Source organism: Syngnathus acus, chromosome 23 (assembly GCF_901709675.1).
Source record: "Syngnathus acus chromosome 23, fSynAcu1.2, whole genome shotgun sequence".
NCBI classification, from domain to species: domain Eukaryota; kingdom Metazoa; phylum Chordata; class Actinopteri; order Syngnathiformes; family Syngnathidae; genus Syngnathus; species Syngnathus acus.
In genome coordinates this window covers 2,344,177-2,365,206 of record NC_051107.1, presented here as the reverse complement: position 1 = coordinate 2,365,206, position 21,030 = coordinate 2,344,177, and the positions used below count along the sequence as shown (strand labels likewise).

Here is a 21,030-nt window from a genome sequence, read left to right as displayed (position 1 = left end):
TTATTTTCAATTCAAGGGCATGTCATTGGTTTTGGATCCTCTAGAGAGCAGTATTGCACCATTTTTAATTCAGTTAAATTTTTGCGTCCTTCAATTTGTCCCCAAGCGGCCTTCAACTTGTGATGCATAAATTCCCCTGAATCCCATATGCTTGAAGTGCTTTAACACTCTGATTAAACTTTCAGCCTTTCTATTTGCGGAACTCGCTCCAGTCAACTTTTAATCATCTCTTAATTCGCTTTTTGTGTGTGTGTGTTTCAGAGCTATTTCAGTGCAGTGCGTGCAATTTCTAGCGCAAGGCGATGGAAAAGCTGCGTACGGTCCAAAATCCATTTGAACAATAGGCCTCGTTGTCTTTAGTACGGCTTACATGGTCGCTGCAAGGGAGAGGCTCATCCTCAGCTAATGAAGTCTAGACACTAGGGGAAAAAAAACGGAAATGTGTGGGGGGGAATGGGAGCAAATTTTCCAAGGAATCGTGTCTTTTGAACCCACTTGATCCCTCAAGAATTTGGGGAATGAAGAACAACCCTGTTGTGCCCTATTGGAGGCTAATGTCTAGTTAGCTTAGTAAGCTAGACTGGCTAACTGTGACAATTTTACATGTAAATTGTGAAAAGGGGGGGATAAAAAAACAAACACATTCCATGTTAAAATTTCAAAACAAGTTGACCGGTTCTTGGTTAATTAGCCTGTTTTCCTTCTGTTAATGTCCAAATGCTAATTTGGCTAATTGTGAAAATTAGCTACCTGGTTAATTAGCCATAGTGACTAAAAGTGAATCATTTGTCAAATTGGTAGTCAATTATTCCTTTGAATTGGAATAAAATTAGCTTTGTTTAAGTATCCATAGAGGAAAACAATGAGAATATATGGGAGTAAAATCAAGATAAATATAATCATTTAATGGATAGCAACATATTGAGTGCATGTTTTCTAGTTTTTAGATTTATATTTTACAACCTTTCTCCATCATGTGGAAACAACTGTGATATGATGGTGTCCATCCAAAGGTAAGTTTATAAACATTTTACCAGTGTGTTTTTTTTTTTTAATGTAACAAGCTTTTATTTCCACCACAGCGCCATCTGCTGGGTCTAATGGGGCTGCTGTTAACTTGCCCCAAATGCATAACCACCATTGAAAGACGAGGGGGATGTCTGCTGTTTGGCAGGGGTCAACCAGTCCAAAGACCACAAAGTGAGTGCTTTTTCAACTTTTTAATACTTTGGTCTGAGATTACTGAAAGGGACTTGTGACCAGATTCTCTTCAAAGAAGGTTGATGTGGGAAGCTTAGAGGAAAGCATGTCATGAAAATTGAATTGGAAGTGAAATTAAAGCTACGGTATATAGAATGAAAGCTCACTCCGGAAAATTAGCAATAAATAAAAAATGGGTTTTATTTTAGAACATGATTTAAAGTTCTCTCCTAGTTCCCTGTAGATATAAATAAAACATGTTTTCAGCACATCATCCCTATAAACACATCGCTCACGTCCACAGAAAGTTTTTAAATGTTAGCGATCCCCAAGCTGTAAATTACACGCGGAGAGGCAAATTATTTTGGAGATGTGCATGAGTCTTCAATATTTATGCAGTGCTGCGGCGATGGAAGTTTGACTTAAAGCTGCAATGTAAGGGGAGTTATCTTTTTTTCATGCTGCATAATCAAAGTCAAAGAATTTTTTGCATACTTTCAAACAGGATCACCTGGAGAACAGGCAAACTTTTTTATTCATACCAAGTCAGCAAAACAAGTCCTTTCCAAGTACCACCATCATGGCCACCAATAAATAATAACATAATATATATTTTTGAATTAATTATTTTTTTAATTATTAAAAATTGAAAGCCAGTGTGGTAAATTAAAAAAGCTATTTTCAAGACATTATATTGGTTAGCAATGTGTAAATATAATGTAGCGAACAATTGTGAAAATTAGAAAATATCCCTGCTCTGTATTAAATATAAACGAGGAAAAACGCAAAAGGGCGCCATCTATCGCCACTGCATTCAGTTGAAAAGGTCCCGGCCAGTGCGGCGGCGGTCGCTGTAGCTTTAACAGGTCCGTCATGCCTTGCAGTGCCCCAGTTCTGTTCCCACGTAATTTACAAGCCCCCCTCTCCCTTCTATCCCACAGCCGCCCACCCCAACGTGCACCAGCAGAGAGAGAGAGAGAGAGAAAGATAGAGCAAGAGCTGCGGCTGCTGAACGCTCCGTGTCGGATGTCCGGTGAGTGGAGCGAGCGAGCCGTGTTTACATGCACATGCGGCGGCAGCGTGACGCGCATCGGCCCGCAGCAGACGACACCCCCCCTCTCTCTCCGCCCCCACCTCTTATCTATCCCCTCTTTCCCCGCAAAGTAGCCTGCTGCCTTTCCTGAGCAAGGGGACCGTTTTTTTTTTTTTTTTTTGCAAACCATAGGAAAATAAACTGCATGGAAGGAAACATGCGTGAGCGTAACGGGATGCTGTGAGAAGGTATGTTCTGTTTTGGTGGGCCCGAGCTAACCTAAGGTGACTAATTAGCTAATACCTACCTATTCTATGCTAATAGTAATCATCTGAATACTTTTGACTTTGCATGCCCCTCGCGTGACAGCAGAGTGCTTGTGCAGAGATTGCAACAGCAGCAAGCTTTTGTTGTGCTGCTATAGACCCCAAAAGTCAAATTACAGGGCTTGTTTTTCTTTTTTAAAATAAAATGTCATCTGTCCTTGGTTGAGGACATGCATCCGAATGCTTGATTCCTCAAATACGTTTGTAGTCATTTAACAAAGATAGTCAAGGAAGCTTTTTTTTTTAACCAATCGTTAACTCAACTTTAAGATTCAGTGTAGTGCTGTTGAGTAACTAATTCCGTTGGCGTGTCTTTTTGCAGACACCCCCCCACACACTCCTCCCCACTGAGTTAAGCTTCGAGCCTTACGGGCTTATTGTCTCCACCAAGCTGATTAGTTTGAACTTACAAGACCGCGTGGTGTCGTTTAGTGTCAACACAGTCAAAACACTGTCTAGGTAGAAAGCGATGCACCAATACAACTTTTTTTTTTACGGTAGTGTCAAAAGTACTTACATTTAAACACTCATATAGTGTCTAAGTCTGACCACTAGGGGCACTGTGTAACAAGAGTACATGCCTAAGAGACAAAGAAGAACATGACAGCGTGAAATAAACCTGAAGCCCATGTGTGCCAACCGAAAATGACAAGGTCACCAGCGTATTACTTCACCGGCGGCCTGAGTGCCTCCATCAAATTAATTGATATCTTGTCCGGGGGAGGGGGGACTCGGGTCAATCTAATCTAATTTACTTTTTTTTATATTGAAGCAACTGCTGACATGAACATTCCCAATGTTGCCATCTTCCGTCACTGCTAGCGTGGCCAAAACGCCCCCCCACCCCCTCCCCTACATCTGAGGTCAAGTGTGTGATCTTACTTGACTGACAATATGGCAATCTGAATGGATCCTTTCATGTGTCTGAAAATATATGCAAAGGACGCAATGTGCCATCAAAGCCATGAAAGAACAAAGAATTAAGATTTCAGGAAGCTTGCTTGTGACTCAGTCACTCTCCAAACTGCACAGATTCAGGTATGTGTGCTTTTAGTCTCTCGACAAAAGCATTTTATCTTTACTTTACTCTGCTTTAACCACTTTCACCATGTTTTTTTTGATAGCATTGCTTTAACTTACTTTTTGAGGGGAAAGTTTTTAAACCATGCAGATTACAGTTTAAAAATGCTGCTGTGTGAAGAAAACTAAACCTCATACCAGAGCAAATTACCTATTTATTTTATTTTATGTTGCTCATTTGCATTTAGGAGTAGGAAAACACTGGTTACTTCCTAATTGTTTTTGGTCAACTTTTCCCCCAATCAATGCAGTCATCTGTGCTGTACTAGCGAGGCCGGGAACAAAAGGCTTAGGGGCAGTGTCGCCATGGCGACGGATTGTTTGCATTCAGTCACGCCGCCAGCTAGCCATGCGGACACACACACACCGCAGTGGACTCTTTTGTTTGCACGTAGCTTATTTTGAGTGAAGCCGTCCTTAAAAAGAGAGGATGTGTGACATCATCGGTTTTTGACTGTGCCCATGTTAATCAGCCTAAATATTTTGTAATGTGGTTTTAATGAGGATGAATTATTCCTGGTGTACTTAGCTTGATAATGAAGGGGCAAAATAATACCTGGGTTTTTTTTTTTTAGATGAATATATGCCCGTTATTATTGTTGCTATTCATTAGCCTGTCTATGGTGTTTCCCCATATGTGTTAGCATTAAGCTAGTCTTTGATCACTTTGATTTACAGTCATAATTTGCACCCTTAAGCCCAAAGCACACATTTGCTTGTATATATATTTGGTAGACGCTGATTTTCACTGTCAGTTAAATATTCCAATATGTGATTTAAAGGGAATTTCTCATTTTTACGGGTTTCTCATATGAGCATTTGCAGCGTAACCTAACCACACGCTGTTTCCTCCCTCGCTCTGCCTTCCTGTGGCATCCCGGGAATGACGCTCAAGGAGACTGAAGTTACAGCTAAGTTTAACTCCGTCCACCGCGCTCGCAGCGCACGTGTCCAAGTACTTGATTTTGTGTCCAGCTGTCTATTTTGTAGCGTCTTTTTTTTTGTCTGCGTTGCAGTTTGCGCTCGTTCCATTGTGTCCAAAACGCTGGCCGCTCGTGCTGACCTGGCAGTCATAAATGTCACAATTTAGTATGGCTGACATTATTATAGAAGGGGGGGAAAAAAAGGTTGTGGAAATGTCACCTCATAAAGTAGACAGTGTGTAGACTTTATTTATATTGCTTTGAAAAGGGCCAACAGTGCAAGTTAAGGCTGTTTTTCCTCATAATGACTGCAGACGGGAGTTGTATTTTTAAGTACGCGTACTTAATAATATGACCAGTCTTCATGAGAGACTTAACCCACCTGTTTTGTTGCAGGTCAAGTTGACCTATTTTAAAGTTATATCTGAATTTGAAGGACTAAAATAACCAAATGTACAGTGAGTCAGATTGACACGTGGATGTTTTTAACGTACCAAAATGGACCTATTTTAAAAGTGTGTAATTTGTATGTAATTATATTTATGTGGCCTCTTTTTTTTTTCACTAGGCAAACTTTTTTTAATAATGATAAATGTACAGAGGGACACATTGAAAATGATTTTTCTTTTTGTGAAGATTTTTGAAAAATATTAGCTTCACTTTATTCATTTCTTCTTGTTATTGAATACTTTTTATTTATGTTTTATTATTTTATTTTATTGTTTTATTTTTGAAAATGACTATGGTGTGTGACATTTTTGGTGTATTGGAATTGACCCTTTTTTAACATTTAAAAAATAGATTAGGATAGAACTTTTTTTATAGTAAGAAAATTGACACATTAATTTTAAAAATTCCTTTATAGTATAGAAAATGACTACTGGTAAACATCACATTGACTCATGAACATTTTTGGTATACCACCAAAGACACAAACATTTCTAAGCCAGCTAGTGAGTACATCCTTCAATCGTCTTTTTTATTTTCTTTGAGGACTGCTGGAAGCTTTTGAGGTTCCGAAACATCTATCCGCGTCTCAATGTGCGAGTGTAGATTTACAAGCAAGCTGCACCAAAATAGAAACATACGCACACACTCTCTGCAGCATGCTCGCCGGTGTTTACTCACTACCACGTCTCATGTGATTTATTTATCCGTCGGCTGCCATTGGCCGCCATCAAAGTGGCTTTAAGGGCGCGGGCGTAGCTATTCACAAGCGGAGAAAATCGAAGGTCGTTTCCGCAAGGGAGCACACTGGAGTGCTCGTGATGTCGCGCAGCAAATTTGATTAGGGACTCTTAAGTTAGTGCTGTCTTTTCCATTTAGTTGCTATAAAAAGTGCCTTTTCATCCAAAAAAAAAAAAAAAAAAAATCAGCAGCTGCCTCTCAACAACAGCTGCCTTCTCCCTATGAGCCTTGCTTGTACGTTTCATGAAAGCAAATGCTGAAAACGACTCGGCGAAAATGACCAAGAATTCAACTTGAATCAGACTTTACAACTTAAAAATAACATTTGGCTCATTTGCTTCAATAATAATCACATTTAAATCACTACTGATTAAGAAAACGTTTCCCAAGCATACATTAAAGCCACATACCTTCAAAGTCACAGATAATATAAAATAAAGTTGGACAAAAATAATACCTACACCTCATGTAGGAATAGGACTTTATATAGTATGCATATTTTGTGTTGGTTGTTTTAAAAACATAACATCAATTCTTATCCGATTAATCGAATAGATATTCGGTAGCATAATTGTTTTGAAAAACATCTTTGGACGTATGATTTGTCACAAGTGTGTATGTACATATTATAAATGTGTGAAAGACGTGTCACCATGTTGTTCCTCTTCAATAGAGCCACGTTGTGATGTGTAAATACGTTCCCCGCCGAATAAACACCCGGCTCCGACATTTCGATGGCTCTCGTGAAAATGCGACACATCATCACAACGTGTGCTAATGCTCTCTCACCAGATGCCTAATGTGCCTATTGTAAAACTCTCCTTCCCCCCCCTGTCATGTCAATGGAGAGATCCACATTGGTTAGGTTTGCGCACACAAAAAAAAGGCCCGAGCGTTAAGCACCGTGCGGGCGCTTCGGCTCACCGCTGCGTGCGGCCCCTGCCAGGTTGATAATGAGTCCGCCGAGATGCATGTGTCAGCAGTTTGAAATAGCTTTCCAGCTGCGTGCATGCAACTGCTGTTAGCTTTACCGCATGGAAATCACACCAGAAGGGAGAGAGGCCTTTAATATGGGAGGCCATTACAGCGTTAGCTTAAATAAGTAGGAAAATAAAAATAAAACATAAAATAACAATTGAATTTTTTTTCAAAATCATTCTACTCAGTTGTATGTCAAAAGTTGCCATGTAATAATACAAGTGAGACTATTCATTCTCTCTGTTAGGACGGCCGCTTACCCTTTAGCACCCTCTAGTGGTGTGGAGGAATGAAGGCGTCTTGATGAAGGCCATGGAGCTGAAAGTGTGGGTGGACGGCGTGCAGCGTATCGTGTGTGGTGTCACCGAGTTCACCACGTGTCAGGAAGTGGTCATCGCGCTCGCTCAAGCCATCGGTAAGCCCGGGGATTCAACCCGTTTAAATAAACACTTGTTGCTAGGCAGAATTCGTATCGCACACTGATGAAGTCACTTCAAAAATGCAGGATTGTAAACCTCAAACACACTCTTAAGTCCACGAATATGTAAGGCATTTTTTTCAGCACACCGCCATCTGCTGGATTGGATGACAAACTGACTTTAATTTAAAATTGGCTTGTTTCATTTATTAGTCTATAAATCGTTGCAATTGTACACCCTAAAATGCCCCAAGAGTGGGCCCTTTGAATATCTTTGTTTCAAACAGCCCCCCCCCACTCAAGATAGTGTTTTCCTGGTGGTCTCCAATGGTGACAATGGTGCAGGAGTTATGGCGCTCACTGTTCATTGTGCAGCTTTCGCCTTTTTGTCCACAGCACGGCACTTTGTGCACGTCTGTTGTGATGAATGTGCCTCTTTTGCTCGCACCCACGCTCCATCTGCACACACACACACGGATACACACAGAGAATTCACAGAGCTGTGAACCATCGAACTCAGTTCCCAGTACCCACCTTTTGTTGAGGTGGAATTTCCCCGCTATAAAATCCTTTCTTTGGTGTTTACTGTAAGGTGTTTTTTTTTTTTTCCTTAAGCTGCAGCAGTAGGGGAGTGGGAGAAGAATTGCTTTGAAATACAGACCACCTTCTTACACCTTAAAGTAGTGGGAACATTAGAGCTGAAGAGTTCTCAACAGTGCACTTATTATAGCTGGGAATGGAAAAAGAAATGACAGGGTTGAACAACGCAAAAGGTCGCCATTAGATGGGGCGTTTTGACCATTTATTGTCAACGCTCAAGTATGAGAAGCGAAACGAAAAGAGCCAGTCGCTGTCATCTGATTTATATCTTTTAATAATAACAAAGATGATTTTAATTTTAAACACGATATATTGAATAGTTCTCAATATATACAACAATAAAATATACAAATATTTATTTTCTATTTAGTTAAATATTACATAAAAATATTTTATTTTAATTACATGCAGAATATGTAATTGTTTTGTAATACTTTGTCCTTTAGTATAAAGTTTTATAAGGGAGAGGTAATTGGACCCAAATCTCAACGCACCATTATTTCTATTTTGACAATGATCTTGGTCTTCCAACACCTAACATGCTTCTTCTTCATGTCCCAGGCCGCACAGGCAGGTACACCTTGATTGAAAAATGGAGGGACACGGAGCGCCACCTGGCACCCCTCGAGAACCCCGTGGTTTCTCTCAACAAGTGGGGCCAGTACGCCAGCGACGTGCAGCTCATCCTCCAGCGGACCGGCCCGTCCGTCAGCGATCGGTCCCCCTCGGACGGGCTAGCCCGCGGGTCAGAGCGCGCCTTTTACCGCCAGAGCCTGCCCCCGCAGGCCAAGTTACACCCGTCGGCGGCGAATCGCTCGCTCAAGCGCAGGGAACCCAAACGCAAGTCTCTGACCCTCAGCGCAGGAGCGAGAGGTCTGCGGGAGATTTTTGGAAAAAGCCGAGACACGGAAGGTAGCTAACACACAAATATGTTGTATTGTCTGTTCGTGATATTACAATCCACATTTATGTGTGTTTACGCAGCCAAGCACTCCCATCAGCGCGGCGTGAGTTTAAATCTAAAGCGAGTCGGAGGTGGCGGCGGGAGCTCCTCGATCCCGGGCAGTCCGGCCCGAGAACTGAGCAGACTGGTGCGGTTGCAGAGAGACAAACTGCAGGTTTTGGAAAGCCGCTTGCTGGGTTGCGAGGCCGAGTTGCGGGAATGGGAGGAGGCCAGCGAGGTGAGGTTGGGGCTTCATCAGCAGCCCGTGTTGCCTGGCAACCTACTCAACCGCGGGTGTCTTTAATAGTATTACCATCGTTTTATTTTAAGTTGAATTCATTTTCCACCCACCAGGAAGGAAGCCTGGAAGAGGAGCTGCTGCTTTTGGAGCAGCAGGTGAGGAGGAACGACGCCGAGATGGACGAGGAGGAATTCTGGCAGAACGAGTTGCGTATCGAGCAGGAGAGCGAGCGGCAACTCCAGCAACAGCTGGCCGAGCTGCAGGCCCGCGTTCGTGACTGCGAGGCCGATCTTTCGGAATACTTAGCACGCATTCAGGTTCTTTTATGGAGTGCCTGTGATGGAAAATATGCTACTTTCATTTTTTTTTTAAAGTTAAAAAAAAGACTTTTCCATGTCGTTTGTGTTTTTAGAGCATGGAGATCAGCCTGGAGCAAGAACGGCTGTTGCAGGACGACGAACTGAGTCACATGATCAATGAGGAAGAGGTAAAATAAGTTCATCCATGCAAAAAAACTATAAAATGGCTGAACCATTTTGAAAAAGAATCCTTTTTTTTTTTTTTTTTTTACAATATTGTGATTGCAGTCTAACATACAAATATTTGTCATGGTCTTCTCTTTCCCTGTATTTTTTTAATTAAAAAAAACAAGCAATAAGTGAATCTAACACAATAATCAATTATTGCTAAAACAAAGTCAAATTAATATGACATACATTAATTCATAATCCGAACTGTTTATCCTCCCGAGGTTCAACTGTTTTTCTTTTTTGCTGATTATCATAAAACTGAGAAACAAGGAGGAACTATGACTTTTTCTAGTGAATAATTCATGAATGTTAATGACTCAATCCATTCATATGCAGGGAGGACTGTGTTCAATTCTGTAGTAATCCAAATGTTTTTTTTTTTTTTTTGTTGCTTTTCTTGGCCCACAAAATTGCTCCCTTTCAGGTGGAGGCCGAACTGGATACGTTGACAACGGAGCTGGACGTGCAGAGCCAACACACGGCTCGCCTGGAGAACGGCTGCAGGGCGTTGGAACGCTCCCTAGGCCAGTCCGGCAAGAGACTCCAGGTCTGCGGCCCAAACTGTGAAGCGCTTTCACATCTGGCACAAAGACAAAGTTTGAGGAAGATGCTCGAGGGGGGTCGGAAATCCCCATCCTCCCATGCCGGAGTGGAACCGTGCAAATCTAAGCTCATTAGGTCGCGGACAGGGAAGGCAAGTTCAATCTCCGCTTTGCAGGAAGCCTCCGACGGATTCTTCGCCGCACTTGATTCAAAGCGTTCGATGTACACGAGGTCCCGCTGGGTGTGAGGTCATAATGAGAGAAGGGAAGGAGGGAGGTGTGTGGGGGATGCTTCGGCATTCTTTGCCTTATTAGAGGCTGAGACAAATCTGCAATCCCTTGCCTGTACTTGCACAACTAACTTTGAAAGTAGGTTATGGACTCTGTGACATCACTGACGTGTAGGTTTTGTTCTTCTAGGAGAAGGAGCAGGAGCTGGAGCAGCTGACTAAAGAGCTTCGCCAGGTCAATCTCCAGCAGTTCATTCAGCAGACAGGCACTAAGGTCACCGTACTGCCGGCTCAGCAACCTACAGGAGACGAGGACAACAACAATGGCATGTAACAAAAGTAACAAAAAATTACATATAACAAATGGGAAAAGCCAATGACTTGCACTATTACACAATTAAAAACAATTTCACAGCACAGGCGGAGCTAAAAAAAAAATTCTTAGGGGGGGGGGGGGTCTGGCATATTTCAGGGCGGGTAGTGCCGCTTAGTTATTATGATGCTACTTAAAGAGCTAAGTGTTTTTTAAGTGGATATTTTTTTAGGTGGTAATCAAATGAATCACTGCTATAAAGATTTTTCTCGCTAAATGGAGATTACTATCCATGTGTGCACAGTGCCACCCTGTGGACATATGCGGTATTACAAGGTAGATTATAATTATGTGGCAAGTCTGGTGCTTAGTGTGAACGCTAACATCCAAACAAAATTACACACCACCGTTCAACTTTCATAGGATCTTTCTTGAAATACACCTTTTTTTTTTTTTTTTTGCTTTTGCAGAGGAAGATTGCAGCTCTTTGAGACGTCTCCTACCCAGCGACCTACGCTCCCTGCAGAGCACCACCACCTCCGGATTCAACCCCGAAGGCATCTACGTTTGAAAACCGGTAACACATAGACATTACTGATGTCACTCAAGTGGAACTCTACTTCATCTTTTCTGGGCTACCTTTAGGACTTCCAAGTGATGTCAATACAGTGCATTTGCAACTTTTCATATCTAATCTATTCAACGACTGTATATACAAACAAAGACATACAAGTAAGGCCAGCAGATGTATTTTTGTTGACTACAGGAATGTTTTTTTTTCTATCGGAATGCTAAAAACCATCATTAGAGAATCTTATCAGGATGTCAACAATGCATATACGCACGCGCATGCACAACCATTGTCATATATTTGATTGCCTTATTGTGATGTGTTGAAAGCGCACATCAAGTGAACTCGAGGTAGCTAGAGTCACATGGTTTTGGAAAAAAAAAAGTTTTCACACCAATTCAGGGGAATTCTTAACCGTCAAGTTTTATTTTGTATTGATTTGAAGCTTGAAGAAAAATGGAGGCAACCAGGAAAATGATTGGTTCTGTTGTGCATCAAAGATTTCGTTTCACTCCAGTTAGGTTTGCAAAGCCTGAGATCCATTAATCTCTGGTTTTTTTTTTTTTTTCCTCCCTCTCCCCTCAATCTTAACACTTCATCCTCGAGTTCAGAAACGAGAGTGATTGATGATGACTAAAGGCATTTTTACCCTGTAGGCGTGAACATCCCAGATTGGCCACTAGGTGGTAGCAAAGTCAAGATTATACAGACTACATTTTTTGAACGCTTTTAAAAAAATGTATGCATCAAATTGCATCCCGTGTCTCTCGTGATGACTCATGCAGGGACAATGTAGTGTTTTTACTCTAACAAAAGATGTCGACTATGAACCAAAGCTAGTGTGATCAAATATAATATAAAAGGTTAGAAGAATGTATTTTTTTATACACCAGGGAAAGCATCCACTTAGAAATCCAGTATTGTATCGTAGTCGTGACTGACTGGGGACACTGTAATTAATTTACTAATAAGAGAATAACGGCATGCCTTACTGCGAGGAAAGTCGAAAACACATTCAGTGAATAGATTTCATCATATGCAAAAAAAATACAAAATATTTTGCTTTGGAAGATGTTTAAAAAAAAATGAAGCCGCAGCGAAGCTGTTTTTTTCCACATGTATATGTTGGTTTCTGTTGTGCCATCGATATTAATTTTTAATAAAATTTGCAAATACCATACCAAGATTGATTTGATATTGCCTGAGCTCGACAAGATGTAGTTATATCGGGGGATATAGTCATCTCACCAGGAAAGTTTTTGTGGGTCTTGAAAGTGTCTAGACATGATCTAACCTTTTTGTTGACCGGACCAGATGAGGCGAAAACAGCAATCCGGTGGACAATGGATGAAAACAACTTAATTTTTAATGGCATCTCCGAGCGAACAACAGTTCTCGGTCAAGAACGTAAACAAAAGCTGGCTCAATTCGCGACTTGCGCAACAAAACTTTGCCCATCACACTTAGCTGTCCAGGTTTCATACTTTTATGAAGGGGTCATAGGGCCTCGGATTGCATCTGTGACCGTGTCACCTCAACAAACTCTTGATTTGTGGCACAAAAAGGTAAAAAGCTATGACATGTTTTTCTATATATATCCAAGCAACATCACGCAATTGAGATATGGGAACTTTGATGTCCTCGTAAGTGTGATGAATGTGGAGCCGAATAGCTTCTAGGATGTCAATACATAGAAACCCATCAAATCAATTAGTAATTTCTGACTTGCGGGGCAAATATTGCTTCATTAGATGGATTGCATTACCGTGTTTACAATGAAGATGGATAACGCCGTGGTGTGTGTGTATGGCCTGGCTGACACTGTCATTAAATAGCCCCTCGGCCCCCTCTCCTGAATATGTTTATCCCGTACCGGGCAGGCGAGGATGTGGCAAACAGATGGGCATCCATGAATTATGGAAATGACGGGCTTTGATTAACCAGCACGCTTTTTTTTTTTTTTTTTTTTTTGCTGGATAAAAGTAACTCGGGAGATGCCAAGTTGCGCGCATGAGCCGCGCCGTCACTCAACCGAGCACGGGATTGACAGCGAAAAACTTTGCGTTAGCGAGGGAGCAAGAAAAAAAGCTTCGGGAAGGGATTCTTGATGAATTTAAAGGCCATGTCGAAATTATATGCTTGTCTTAACATGAGTCTTTTGATTAATATTGTGTATGTGGAGAATGAATTGAGCAGCTAAATCCACCCATTTTTATCCGTCTCAGAAGGCGGCCATTTTGTTATTTGCTGTCGACTGATTATGACATCACTTGGAGTTCAGATTGCAGCCAATCACGTCTCAGCTTCCGAACATCACATGACCAAACTCAGAAAACACCTAGTTGTGGAATGAGGTTCATAAAACTGGTGGTGAGCAGAGATCGAAGAATCGAGTTTAGTACAATCGTTTTAATCTAAATATATAATCTTTTGCGACTTGGTGAAAGTATTTTTTTAAGATTCTGCTTATTGTCGAATCGATTGCCATTCAAGTCACCACCTTTAAGACAACAGTGTTTTGCAACTTGATGATCATTAATTATGCATCTCGTCCCAATCACTGTTTAATTTTTTAATTACTGCCATCAAATAGAGTTGGCTCTCCAACAGTGTTTCATCAAAGCTCTTTTATAAAGTGTTTGATTTGGTTTGGACGGGCTACCAATTATCTTTGCATTGGCAGTGCAATTTGGCAGCGCCTCCATTTAGTCGATGAACCCCACACACGCACACACACCTCCCCGCCGCCAACACACATACACACCGTGCCCCCGTCCCCTCATGCTCATAAATGAAGAGAGACAGCCTTATTCGGCGACCAGCACGGCAAAGCAATTAAAAGGGAATTAAGGGTGCACGGGGAGAAATTGGATATGATACCCGAAGCCTATTTTAAATGTCAACGTTATTACAGTGTTGTTGTTTGCCGTCCCTTCGGCCGCCTCGCCCCTTTGCCAGGAGTGACAGCACCGTAGTGCGCTTAATGAAGCCGTCTCACCATCGTCGGGGTGATCTTTTTTAGGGGGGTGCGCCACATCCCGCCTCTCATTAAGATCCCGATAGAGAGGACACCTTGCTCTTCGCTGTTGACACCCTTGGCCTAATGACAGCATGGGAAATAGCTAGCGCGCTATACATTTATCACTTTTCTGAAGCTCGTTTCTCACTTACGGGCGAGCCGTGACAGCAGCTAATAGGCGTCTTGATTGCGCCGGTGTAATACAAACACGGCGGAACGTCCACCCCGATGCCCCTCGTCGGCGTAGTAAAGAAAAACGGGGCACGCTGAGGGATCTGATGGGCTTTGTAACGAGGGCTGCGGATTTCCTGTGATGCACGGCCATCCATCTTTGTCCACAATATTAATTTTATCTTTTACTAATTTGTGTCTCCCTTCTGGATTAGACGCCCAGCCTCCATTTATCCTTATAAATTATAACTGCTGCTTATTACTACGAGATCATCTGCTACCCAATCCCCAGCGAAAAACGACCGTAACCTAGTTTTGAAAGTCTTCTGTGTGTATTATGTACGGCTATATATTACTGACCCCTGGTGGCCAAGGTGTGTAAACACCAGGAGCAGCACAATGTCAATGGGCATTGAGACATGCAGTCATAAAAAAAGTCCCTCTATAGTTAAATATTATGAATATTGTTTATATCAAATTAAACTGTGAAGATGGTTGGAGAGGAAAATAAATGTTTTAAACATTAATCTCATAAATATTTAAAAAAGGAAAATAGCAGATGTTTTATAACATCTCTAAGACTAGGAAAATAGCAAGCTTTTTTTCTTTAAAGGAAAACCAGAATGCTTTTCTTCTAAACAATATTTGATATTCCATATTTTCAGTGCTACATAAAATACTAAATAGCACCCTGTAAGCAAAACAACATTAGTGTTATGGACTCCTATTATGACCGGCTGGTAAAATGCACTTAGAAAGCTTTTCAACACTATTTTTACTTGTGCTTTAATACAATGCTGTTTTGATGCGCTCAAAATGTATTTGGAAAGATTTTCGAATTTCCACAGCTGATGTGGGATAAGCACAGTTTTGTCAAAATCCAGTTTCATCCATGCTCTTCTACTTTGCCAAGGAATGGTGTAGCTTTGATTTCAGTGAATTGCAAGTACCCCCCCCCCCTGCACTGCACACAGACTGGATTTAGATTTCTTCTTTAAAAAAAAAAAATCCTCAGAGGGGTTTTCCTGGCATCTCTTTATAGGCTGCGGACATATTCTCTGAGCTCAGCCACAGTCTGCTGCTGTTGGCCAGCGAGCAGCAGGCAGCTCCACTGGAACCATTTGAAGTCCTTGAAGGCACCGCGACAGATGTGCTTGCTCTTTTCTTTTTTTTTTTTTTTAATTTAGGGTTGTTTTTTTTATTATAACTGAACACCCTTTGTATCCTCCAATTGTTCATTTTCACGAGTTCAAGGAACAACTGCGGTTCTTTCTTTATCGTTTTCTGTTGTCAGGATCATTCCAACCACAGAATTTGTGTGTGTGTGTCTGTGTGTGTGTGTGTGTGTCTGTGTTGGTGAATCCTTGTCCTTTGTTCTCAACACAATCTGCCTTGTGTGTCACACTTCATCCTGCCAGATAATGGAAGAAGGTGACGGCAGCATCTGAAGTCGAGAGATGAAAGACATCATTTGGAAGAAGACACACACACACACACACACACGCACACACACATGTGCACATACATAATGCAAAAGTGGCAGTAAATACGCGAATATCCTTGGCTACAAAGTATACTGTATATTGACCCAAATACAGCGTTATTACTGTAAACGGAAATCATTAGCTTGCGTAAAAATGCACTGCTAACAGAATTGGACCCATTTCTGTGTGTTCTGAAGTGTATTGTGCAATCTAAAATGTGCATTTATTAAAATTCAAGAGTCAGGAATGGTATAAAATGATGTGGATAATGAGACGCTGATTATTTGTAGCTATTTTTAGCATCTTTTGCTAACGTTACCATTTTATGGCTAATGTTAGCGCACCTTTATTACCTACAGTTAATATCCATTTTTAGTTGAAGCTGACGAATGCATTTCTAATCTATATAATCAAATAAATTTAAATATAAAATATTTTTTTTACTGAAATGGGGAAGTTTCAAAGGCATCTTCTGATGATAGTGATCCTTGGCATTGCATTTCCAAAAGGAGAAACATTAGATAGTTACACAATTATGATAATCGCAAGTATTTCGCTTGATAGGCTTAATTAATTTAGTCTGTTTGTATTTATGGCCTGATAACAAAAAGCTCCCAAAAAACGCTGACCGTGCTATCTGGCAATTCCCTCCCCGCCTCTTCCTTTGTTGGTTTATTCCCTTCTCAACACTGACGACTTTTTCCACCCAATTATGTCGGAACATAACCTGCCCATGCTGATGGAGTTCCTGTAATCTCTTCCCTCCCGCATCCCTCGCGCCAACACACCGGGGCCGAGGGTACAAGCAACCCCGGCGCGCCTCGTCTCCGTGCCCTTGAGCGATAATTGGTCCGATCCCTCCACGATCTGACTGGAGGGCACCGGAATCCGCAGCTCCCCAATCAGCCGACTGTCAGTCACTCCGCCAGCTAAACTAAAGCCGGGGGATGGCTAACAGGCTGAGATTGGGATTTGGAGTTGGACAGAAATAAATCTGAGAGACAAGTTTGTACTCGGCCAGGTAGTCGGGCTATTACTTGGAGTGGATGACAGCCATGTTGCCGGTTCAGGGGGAAGCCCGGCATCCAATTGTGCCTGTCGCGAGAAGACGAGTTTGGGCAATTTTCCTGCAAATATACATAAGTGACAACATCCCTGCCTAAATGGATGTTTCCTTGGACCAATCTAAACACTTTTTTCCTCATGTCTTCGACAAATGCTCAATGTATGTTTTATTAAACTAAAAGTAATGCTAAAACTCATCTAAAATTAAGCATTGTTTTTAAAAAACATAAATCTAACAACCAAGAAAAAGAACTATTGAAGCTAAAAAAAACAACCCTTGCTTATAATTGATTGCTAATCTAATATTCTAATGGCGGTTTTCATCTTCAGCATATTTTGTTTTGTTTCCAGGTGTCAATGCTACCACTTGTTATGCAAATCCAAATGTGCGCGTGCCCAAAGGTAGTGGAAAATGCTAATTATGTTTAATGGAGAAGAATAATTTCCCCATTAATATCTCCTCCAAGGAGGTTGTGTTTTCTTCACCAGTTTGTTTGGGCATCTGGATAAAAAAAAAAGGCGTGGCTGTAGGAATTATTTTGCCCACTTTTTTGTGAATAATGCATCATTGTACTGATTAAAAACCCTGCTTTTGTTCAAGGGTGCATGATTTGATTATCATCTGCAGTTATTTTGTTGGCCCACTTTGGGCCATGAATGCTTTAATAGCACATCAACGTGTGCCAAATGTCCTTCCCTGCTAGTAAAGGCACTGATGGCCGGTCAAGGTTACAATCGAAAGACGCGTTTCATAGGAAACTCCGGCATCCCCGTGCACATGTATTAATATCCCTGGCATCCACGCTGCACAAATTCCACTTTAATCGTTGCTCTCAATCTACACCTGCAGGCCCAGGCGTGCCCACGCTGACCTTGCTGGCGGGGCCCGTGTACGCACACACGAAAGCGGACGCAACTATCGATCGACAGTGAAAAAGTTCACGCGCGGCATCGTTAATCACGCCGGAAAAGCCGGTGCCTGACGATAATCCCTTCCAACGGTGATTAATTCGGCGAAATAATGATCTGCGCCGACACAATCATTCCCTTTCCTCCCGGAGACACATTTAAAAGGGGAGCAGTGGTAGCTAAAATAGATGAATGGCCTCCTGTGGTGGTAAATAATGGAGCCTTTAGCAAGACGGGAGCTTTGACCTATACTGGACGGTCAATGTTAGTGCTAATGCTAGTGGAAGCGACTGCAACGCAAACATAAATCTACATACATTTGTTTGTCCATGATACCATTAATTAAGCAACAAATGTTCTCAAACAGCCTAAATAAATACATTATGTAAATAAATACATTGTGTTTATTTTCGTATTTTATTCATGTAGTTTTCTTCTACTATCTTCGATTATTGTAGGGTACTTCGTTCCTCTGCGCTCGAGCGCCCCCCTCCCGCCTGAAGGCAGTCAACTCAGTCACACGTTCTAAAACGACAAAAACTACAATGATGAAAAAGGTAAGTTACATTTTACAGCAGCGTTAAACACGTGTATATTTGATATTTGCTCAAAACGAGTAAATGTGTTTAATTGTAGCTTTAAACACTTGTTTGTTCAAAACGAGTTATGCTAATGTGCAATTCGTTCTTAATGGCGTGCTAACTAGCCTGTTAGGCTAATAGCATGTTTGCCAAATGCTACGTTATGTTAATTTGCCTTCCAGATGATTTAGTATCATTGTTTTTGACCATCTCGTCTTTGTTGCGCTTACATAAACACCTCTACTGTAATAGTTCAAATGGTAAATTAGCACTTAATACATCTAAGTGTGGCAAAGGCTGATGGTGATATGCTATTAGTTGAACTCAAATTTCTGATACTACTCCAAATTTAACTTAAGTGCGTCTGAATCAATTTTGCTTTTAGCCCATCATATGAATGCTGATATTTTAGTGAACCTTTTTTTTATTTTTTTTATGGTGATGGCCATGGTGATGGAAGTCGGGAGCTCACACAAAGTCATTGGGTTTTATCGTCTAAAAACCGTGAATGTCAAAGCCCATTTTCAATTCAATCCATCCAGGAGCTGTAGAAAAAAATAATGAGGAGTCATGAGGGGTTCTCCTCCTGGGGACCATGAGTGACTTAACCATATTTTGTCCCTTGGAATGGCGCTGCGGAATCATATTCTACCTGCGTGTAGTGCATGATTTTATTCCACCACTGGAGGAGGTTTCCAGCGTCTCCACCTGGCGCCGAGCGAGCATGCTGAGCAGCGTTTGCATTAATATTCAGATTGATCACATCCTATGATTTATCTCCTCACTGGTGGGAGCATTGACACCGCGCACAAGTGGCCGCCCTGTTGTTTGATGAGCATGATAATTATCTCAGCCATATGCCGCTCTTTCTCAAGCACCTGATCTGAACCCAACACGAGATAGAAGTCGAAAGCAAAACCGTCGTTTGCCGCAGACAAACCATCACTGACATTCTCTGTGTTCATTATTTGCTGCTGTTTGCCCCCCCATTTTCTCCCCCTCATCTTCCTCATCTTTGCCATTCCTTCAGCTCCCCGCTCCTGGTTCCCCCACGCTCGTCTGCAACCCCCCACCCTGGCTCACTTGATTATGTGGAGCCAGAGTCGGGGAAAGTGTCACTATGGAAACAAGGGCAGAGGCAGCGAGGGCTCTCGATGGGAGAGAAGGAGCGCAGAAACCAAGAGATGGGCTGTGGAATTCACCAGCGGTCATTTGGACTGAAAATTTGGGAGGTAACAACTGAATTTTATTCACCACTGAGGCACAGCTGTGAGGTTTATTTTTATCCAAAGCACTTTGCTGAACCTTAAGTGCCTCACTCCTTTTTTTTTTTTTTTTTAATCAAAGCACCATTTCTCAGCCCTTTAGACAGATTCTAACATCCTTTTCACTTTATGCAATTCCCCTGCCAAATTATTACCAATATATCTAGCAGCAAGCATATTTTAATATGACAAGAATTACAAATTAAATAAGACTTTTCCCATTTAATATAACAACATATATTCAGTCATAATGATACAAACCTGGACCCTCAAATATTATGTTTATAAATGAATAATATTGATTTGTATTATGATGAGAACAATGCAATGCAACAAAGCTGCTGCAACTAGTTTTCGAGTTTGAGGAGCAGGGCGGTGTCGGAAGAAGGAGAGAAAGGGGGGTGCGCGGGTAAGCAAGGGGAGGAGTAAAAAAAAAAAAAAAAAGTGGGGGGAGTGTTGGTGTAGGGGGAGTCGAATCGGAGGGAGGTTTGATAGTGAGACGCCAGCCGAGGCAGAGGCAAAGAGGAGGCGACGACGAAGGAGCAACATCTTCCCCGAGCTGACAAGTTCGTCGCATCTCGACTTGCAGTAAAGACGTCCGCTCTGAGGTATGTATGACCTTCTTCTATTAATATCATAATATTACCAAGCATTACTGGAGCTAGTCTTTTTATGGGTTTGATTTATGAAAATGTCAGCCGTTAACCTTTGAAGACTGATCGCATTTTATGACAGCAATACATTCCCAGCGGAAAACTTTGCATTGTGCCTCGAAACTTAACAATACTGCAGTCATGACTAAGACCTGTTTCTTATTTGCATGCGCTAATATTACTCAAACTGATTGAATATACGTCGTGCTTTTATTTGTTATCCTTCAAGATGTACCTCCTTGGTTCAAATGAGAGAATCTTTGTGCAACCAACAGACCTTCTGTGTGGTCTCACTATCTCGCCACCACTCTCTTCATTAAAGTCACCCTAATGTTATCAGCCGTATCGATTCGCCGACCCGGTTTTGCAGGGAGGCAATCACCTTTATTTCTTTATTGTGCTCATGCTATTCCACAGATTGCGATGCAATCGTTGAGTGGGCTAGCGCAGTGTCTTAGCGCCGATGTCATCGGACGACACACTCTTTCATGGCTTGAGAGTAGTGACATTTCAAAAAAATATACTTTATTGAAGATAGTTTTTCTATCTTGCCTTTACGTATTAATATCAGGCAATAAGGGTGTGAAGTATGCGCGGGAAACATCTGCATGATTAATGTAGCTAATTTGACGTGTTTGATTGACACGAGGTGGGAATATACGCCGGCAGCTGTTGCGGCGGTCCCGGCACGCGACGTTAACCGACCCGCGTATATTTGTCGCCCGCGGGCAGCATCTGCGTGCGAGTGGACCGGGGCGCGCAAAGAA

The 21,030-nt window shown here is 41.7% G+C and overlaps 1 protein-coding gene and 1 long non-coding RNA gene across 6 annotated transcripts in view; both read left to right on the top strand.

The window, feature by feature from the left end:
• The first annotated feature begins 339 nt into the window (after window positions 1-339).
• On the top strand, window positions 340-12,296 carry rassf8b (Ras association domain family member 8b). Of its 4 annotated transcripts, none has more exons than XM_037243678.1 (10): window positions 340-1,200; window positions 2,142-2,233; window positions 6,976-7,143; window positions 8,308-8,658; window positions 8,731-8,927; window positions 9,044-9,247; window positions 9,343-9,417; window positions 9,885-10,007; window positions 10,423-10,558; window positions 11,016-12,294. In XM_037243678.1, the coding sequence occupies exons 3-10, from the start codon at window positions 7,032-7,034 to the stop codon at window positions 11,114-11,116; spliced, it is 1,299 nt and encodes a 432-aa protein (XP_037099573.1). In that variant the 5' UTR covers window positions 340-1,200; window positions 2,142-2,233; window positions 6,976-7,031; the 3' UTR covers window positions 11,117-12,294. The 4 variants fall into 4 exon arrangements, with proteins under 4 accessions (XP_037099573.1, XP_037099574.1, XP_037099571.1 ...); XM_037243679.1 differs by lacking the exon at window positions 340-1,200 and adding an exon at window positions 2,426-2,481 and having other exon boundaries at window positions 2,082-2,233; window positions 11,016-12,296; XM_037243676.1 differs by lacking the exons at window positions 340-1,200; window positions 2,142-2,233 and adding an exon at window positions 2,240-2,481 and having other exon boundaries at window positions 11,016-12,296.
• A 7,103-nt stretch (window positions 12,297-19,399) lies between these two features.
• LOC119117348 overlaps window positions 19,400-21,030 on the top strand; it is a 30,902-nt gene continuing 29,271 nt past the window's right edge. For both annotated transcript variants that reach the window (XR_005096502.1, XR_005096501.1), the window contains exon 1: window positions 19,400-20,218. This is a non-coding gene — a long non-coding RNA (uncharacterized LOC119117348). The remainder of the gene's footprint in view (window positions 20,219-21,030) is intronic.

Excerpts from the sequence above, each read along its gene's own strand:
- rassf8b (XM_037243679.1), top strand. The coding sequence starts at position 7,032 with ATGAAGGCCATGGAGCTGAAAGTGTGGGTGGACGGCGTGCAGCGTATC. Across the intron at positions 8,659-8,730 it reads AAAAAGCCGAGACACGGAAG|CCAAGCACTCCCATCAGCGC; the intron begins GTAGCTAACACA and ends GTGTTTACGCAG. Across the intron at positions 10,559-11,015 it reads AGACGAGGACAACAACAATG|AGGAAGATTGCAGCTCTTTG; the intron begins GCATGTAACAAA and ends TTGCTTTTGCAG.